The sequence below is a fragment of the Centruroides sculpturatus genome, unplaced genomic scaffold (genome assembly GCF_000671375.1).
Source record: "Centruroides sculpturatus isolate CEXI.00-Female unplaced genomic scaffold, Cexi_2.0 scaffold1198, whole genome shotgun sequence".
Lineage (NCBI taxonomy): Eukaryota > Metazoa > Arthropoda > Arachnida > Scorpiones > Buthidae > Centruroides > Centruroides sculpturatus.
Genome location: NW_019385412.1, coordinates 126,619 through 132,618, shown reverse-complemented (window position 1 = coordinate 132,618; position 6,000 = coordinate 126,619). Strand labels below are relative to the sequence as shown.

Below are 6,000 nucleotides of genomic sequence, written 5' to 3'. Positions count from 1 at the left end.
TACAATGAAGCTACTATTTGCAAAGAAATGTATTTTCAATTTCCTTATGTTTATATAACTTAGATTTTTGTTTCATTTCATTTAATTTCAGGATATATTTTCCATTAGCCAGATAAAAACTTATTTTTAATCCCTACCTAGAGAACTCTAATTGGTCTTTTCCAAGTCTCTCTGCAGATGAAAAAATCTATGCTGCACAGGATGCTTGAGATTAGAGTTGTCAGATTTCTACAACTAAATTAAAGAACACTTAAAACTCACTAAATGCTACTATTGTCCAACTTTTACTCCACCCCATCCTACCCAGGGAAGTAAAATTGAATGATTTTTTTAGCTAACAATTAAACATTTTGTTTATATTCTTTAGATTTTGATTTAAAAATTTTAGTTTTCATATTGACTAAATATTTGCAAACTTTAGTCTAATCTGAAATTTAAAATATTTAATGGTAAACTATAGCTTTCTATGGGGCAAGANGCATGATTTTAGAAAATCAACTTGTTAATTGATCTAAATCTATGTAATTTGCCATCTGAAACAAAACCTTGCAGCTCCCTTTGATGTTGCAAACCTTGCAGCTCCCTCTACATTCAAAACAATATTACTAGAGGATTTGATCCTGGGATACCAACCACTTTTCAGTCCCGAAATTTTCGGGATTGACGTCACTTTAAAAAAGTTGCAAAATAGACTGCTTGAAGCGAAACGTTCAGTGCCAGTGCTCTTAACAGAATTGCTTTCCTATCGTTTTAATATATACAAGATAAAATACAAGAAGTTTTATTCTAAGCAAGCAGCACAAATTTATTAACCTAGAGGGCTTGCAATGCTTGCTTGGAATAAAACTTCTTATATTTTCAACTAAAATGATAGGCAAGCAGTTCTCACTGGGTTACCTGTTAATATACTTCATTTTTGTATTTTTGAATTTTTGCGGGCACCAATCGATTTTCTGGCGCAGTCGAGAACACTGTAAATAAATTACAATGAAGCTACTATTTGCAAAGAAATGTATTTTCAATTTCCTTATGTTTATATAACTTAGATTTTTGTTTCATTTCATTTAATTTCAGGATATATTTTCCATTAGCCAGATAAAAACTTATTTTTAATCCCTACCTAGAGAACTCTAATTGGTCTTTTCCAAGTCTCTCTGCAGATGAAAAAATCTATGCTGCACAGGATGCTTGAGATTAGAGTTGTCAGATTTCTACAACTAAATTAAAGAACACTTAAAACTCACTAAATGCTACTATTGTCCAACTTTTACTCCACCCCATCCTACCCAGGGAAGTAAAATTGAATGATTTTTTTAGCTAACAATTAAACATTTTGTTTATATTCTTTAGATTTTGATTTAAAAATTTTAGTTTTCATATTGACTAAATATTTGCAAACTTTAGTCTAATCTGAAATTTAAAATATTTAATGGTAAACTATAGCTTTCTATGGGGCAAGATATATTTTTTGTAATTAATCTTTTATGAAGTATTTATAAATATGTGTCTATCAGTTTCTTGTTGATCATAATATTTTAGGCTAAATTTAAAAAAACTCCCATTTGTACTTTACAATTTACTTTCAGATTTTTCAATGAAAACTGAACATGACATATTTGTTAGCAAATAAAAAATAAAATAGTTCTACTGGACTAATATTTTTTATTAATTATTAATTATGTATCAATCACCAATCATCCATTTCAGTTAGTAGACTTACATAAAAATATAGGAATGCTTAAGATAATAAATACTGTGTTTAGAAGTTACATTAACAGAAACTTTTTAAAATTTCTTTAAGATAAAATATTATGGAAATTTTTTAATTAATTGTAAAAAATTATAGTAAATTAATACACAAGTTGATGTACAGACATATGCTTTTTCTATACACAAAACTGTAGTTTTTTTGGTATTAATCCTAAGATTAGGAGATTCAAATAGATTTTTCAGCAAATAAATATCAGATTGTAGGATCTTTGGATTGGAATATATCAACTTAAACTGGTCAATATAAACTACTACATGGAATTTAATTAAGATGACAAAGAAGGCTGTTGATATATAATGAACAGAAGAAAGGACACTGAGAATAGAACCTTGTTGAACACAAAGAAATTGTTAAGAAATTCATAATCGCCTAGTTTAATTTTACATTTTCGTATCAAAAAGAAATCATTGAACCACGAATGAATCGCTGATCGATATTATATTCATGAGGCCAGTCAAGAAAAATATTTGGTAAGACGATATCAAAGGCACTACTAACGTCTATATAATGATAAAGGACAAAGTTTTTATCAAATTCATAGTTTTGGGATGATGGCGAATACCAGAATGCCTTTATTTATCACAGTGTAAAAGAAGATTCAAACGTATAAATGTAAACAGACTTTATTTCGAATGTTTTTGTCGTCACGATCAGTAAAAAAAAACAAAATCCAGCAACGGGTTGTGTAACTTTCCCAGCGAAAAACACTAGGACTCTAACAGAAAGTTGACATTGTATGGCACCATCTGTATCATGAGATTTCATTATTATAATAAAATGGCAAAAGGCTTAATTTTGAAGAAAGAAATAACTTTTTAAAATATTGTAAATGTCAATAACGATTAAAATATTAAGTCCGAGTAAATTTCAGGCCAAATAAAACTGGTCACTATAGGAAGGTGGTCGTGTCACCTACATGGTCACATTGGCAGGTTCCACTGTATGTGTATGTGTATATATACGAGTATGTATAATCAGTAAAAAAAAAATATTTGGATACAAGTAAATGATTGTTATAACAATTCAAATTCAGATTTTAATATCAAAAGTAAATTGTTACCAGAGCCTCTTTGGCCATAGGCCATTGCGACCGACGTTACCGCTTCCCAGGATGTGGACCCAGAGGTTGGATTTTGGGAAGCGTGTTCGTGTTGTGAAGCGGTGTTGTTAATAATGCACATGAATGGAATCATTGGTGGTTGGATGCGACGAATGTGTCGTTTGAACTGTGTGTTTCAGCGTGAGGAATGTTGTTTATGTGCGTGGATGTGAATTACTAAACTAATGTGAATAGGACAAGGGGAAAAAATTAAAAACACCTTGTCTACTTACATCTAGATTAGTAAATTAAATTTAAGGTTTTAGTTTGAATGTTAGTATGACAAGAGGAAAAAAAAAAAAAAACCTCTTGCCTTCTTATCCTACGTTAGTAAATTGAAACTAAAACCTTAAATTTAAATGTTGTTAGTATGACAAGAGGAAAAAACAAACGAAAAAAACCTCTTGCCTTCTTATCCTAGGTTAGTAATATCCTTCAGAAATAGCAAAGGAAAAAGTCGTTCACTTCTCTTACGAAGCGACGCTTTTTCCTTTCCATCTTTGCCCACACCGAACGAGAGGATCCCACTCGTTGGAAAAGGGAGGAATGATCGAAACATTCCTCCCCTCCCAGTGCGTCAAAGATGATGTCGTCAACATGGAGACATTTCACCTTTCGGAACACGTCCGAATGGCGAAATGTCTCCTCTCCGTTCAACGCGGAACAGAGAATGCTGTCGACATCCGCTATTCCCGAAGGCGATCCCGTGAAGGAAGAACCCCTTCCGCAATCGATGGAAGAGAGTTCCTCTCCCCGCTCAAAGGGGGAAAAGACCCTCTCTTCATCGATTGCGGAAGGAGAACGCCCTTCACACTTCTTCATCTTCTTGGGCCGCAGCCAACGCCAAAACCGCCAGCTCTTCATTCTGTAAAGAAACAAAAAATATATATATATATATATATATTAATGGGTCTCGGATATACTTAACGCAGAAAAAGTACAAGATAATACTCACGACAGAGCTCGCGTTAGATCCTACCGGAAATTGCTAGAACGTTCGAATTGCATTTGCAGTAGAGACGACCGACCCGGAACGAATAAACTCTTACGTGTAATTTGTATTTGTACGACAGAAAAGTAAAGACACGCCGCACGTAGCCATGCGCAAAAGGCACTCGTACTCGATCTCGAGCCCAAGTCGTAACGAGTGTTTCGTTCTAGAGCAATTTACCCTAACGTGCGTCACCTAACCGCAACGATGGCATTTAAGAGAGTTTCGTGCGAAGAAATTCCGTACGAGAGTCGACGAAAACACAAGACGTGCCCGCAGCCGGGACACGAACGTTTAAGTGGCACAAAGCATTTGCAAAGGGTTACGTAAGTGTGGAAGATGGACTGCACTCGGAAAAGACCGCGTTGTGGAAAGAGACAAACAGCTTAAGGAAAAGAATTCTTTGTGTCCAGCCTGTATAGATAACTGTTAAGTGTATTAGATTGTGTTTTAAGTCGCACAGCTGCAGACAATTTAATTCTCGCAAAGTAAGCCATTGAAAAGCGTTGTAACTAATACGTAGATTCAATGGAGAAGTCGGAGGTGAAAGGGCGAAATTTTTGACGTCCCGGATGTGTCGAAGGAACGTGTCATGCTTCAGAATGCGGTCTCCGTGTATCCTTCGGTCCATCCGGTTTCGAGTGTATATTTTAGTTAAAATTACGATACGCAATTCGTATTTAGAGTTAGTATTAACTAAGTTTTAATTGAATTTCTATAAATAAGATATTTGCAAATAATCCTTATTCTTTGACCGTGTTTATAAAATATAATCTAAATTAATTAATTACGAAAATAAACCAATGAACAAATACTTAATTTTTTCGGCGCTTCGGTCGCTTTCCAATATGGCGGCTGGTTTAAAAGTCGAAAGAGGTGCGTTTCGGATGGTAATTCAAACAAAAAAACACAAGCGATGGCAGATTTAAACGCGAATATGCAAAGTCCGAGTCGGCCGATGTCGTCTCCGAGAGTTGGACTAAACGAAACGAAAATAAAATCTTACTTGGTGTAATGTCGGCGTCCACGAGTCTTCTTAAAACCACGTTCGGGTAACAAAGAACACCGAAAACAGGCAAAAAAACACAGCAGAAACAAGAGCAAAGAGCGCACACGTCTGTCCGGCAAGCGAAAAACGTGCAAAGTAACGCAAAATCGTGTTGCAACAATACGCGTTTCCATAGAAACGGCAATTGTTGCGAGATTAGAAAGTTCGCAACGAATTCGAATGCGATTGACGTCACGGATCCTTTTTGAATTTTAAGGCTAAATATCTGCATTTTTCACGTTTCTATCCCCGGAGTGAGGACGGATTGGGATCGAGACTCTCCCTACCGCCCTCCGCCATTCTCCACAAGGGGTTAGAAGCGACATTTTCTAAAATCGAACGTCATCTTTACCTCGCCACCCCCCAAAACTAGAAGAAATCCTCCCTCTCCTTCGTCCGGTATTTTCCGATTGACCGACAGCGCAATTTTTACTCAATTTCGTAATACAGTATTTCGTTTATCCGACGCCATTTTAAGAGCGCTTACCCGACGTCATCGGTTATATTAAACATGCGTGTTATAGTTTAGTTACGTAAACGTTAATTAGTATATTAAATAAGCAAATTTTATGAATTCACCCGACCGATAGAAAATATCGTGTATGTATTTTACACGAAATAATCAAATATAGATCTTTCTATATTCAAACTGAGAAAAAGATCGTTCGTTTCAAGAAATGTAACTGTTTATTATTTTAAAAAAATCTATCAATAGCAACTCGTTGCTATTGATAGATAATATAAAACTAAATAATCATGTAAAAATGTAATTGAATATCAAACAAATTTGCTATTCTAATTTTAGAGTTTATATATGTATGCTTACATATAGTCTATATATATAAAAAAAAATCCTACAACAGGTTGCTTAGCTTTCCAGGCAACATTTAAAACTGCGTGTGGCGCCATCTGTTATAATATTTTAAAAACCACCCTGCAAAATTTCAGAAATTTTCGACAAAAAAGTACAGAAGGTATTAAAACCGGCATCCACGGGGATTGGAAGATGTGGGTGGATATTTTGTTGTTTACGGTTGCTTGAGAATAACTACGATCCCTTAATTATACCGGTAAAACAAAATTACATTTAA

General features: G+C 34.6%; 1 protein-coding gene across 2 annotated transcripts; it reads right to left on the bottom strand.

Moving 5' to 3' along the window:
* Positions 1-1,798: 1,798 nt before the first annotated feature.
* Positions 1,799-5,304, bottom strand: LOC111638698. Of its 2 annotated transcripts, none has more exons than XR_002758919.1 (2): positions 3,826-4,859; positions 1,799-3,735 (listed from the first exon to the last, which is right to left on the bottom strand). XR_002758919.1 is itself a non-coding variant. In XM_023384451.1 (2 exons), exons 1-2 carry the CDS (start codon positions 5,041-5,043, stop codon positions 3,306-3,308), a joined length of 606 nt encoding a protein of 201 aa, XP_023240219.1. In that variant the 5' UTR covers positions 5,044-5,304; the 3' UTR covers positions 2,827-3,305. The 2 variants fall into 2 exon arrangements, 1 of the variants encoding a protein (XP_023240219.1); XM_023384451.1 differs by lacking the exon at positions 3,826-4,859 and adding an exon at positions 4,868-5,304 and having other exon boundaries at positions 2,827-3,735.
* Positions 5,305-6,000: the final 696 nt, after the last annotated feature.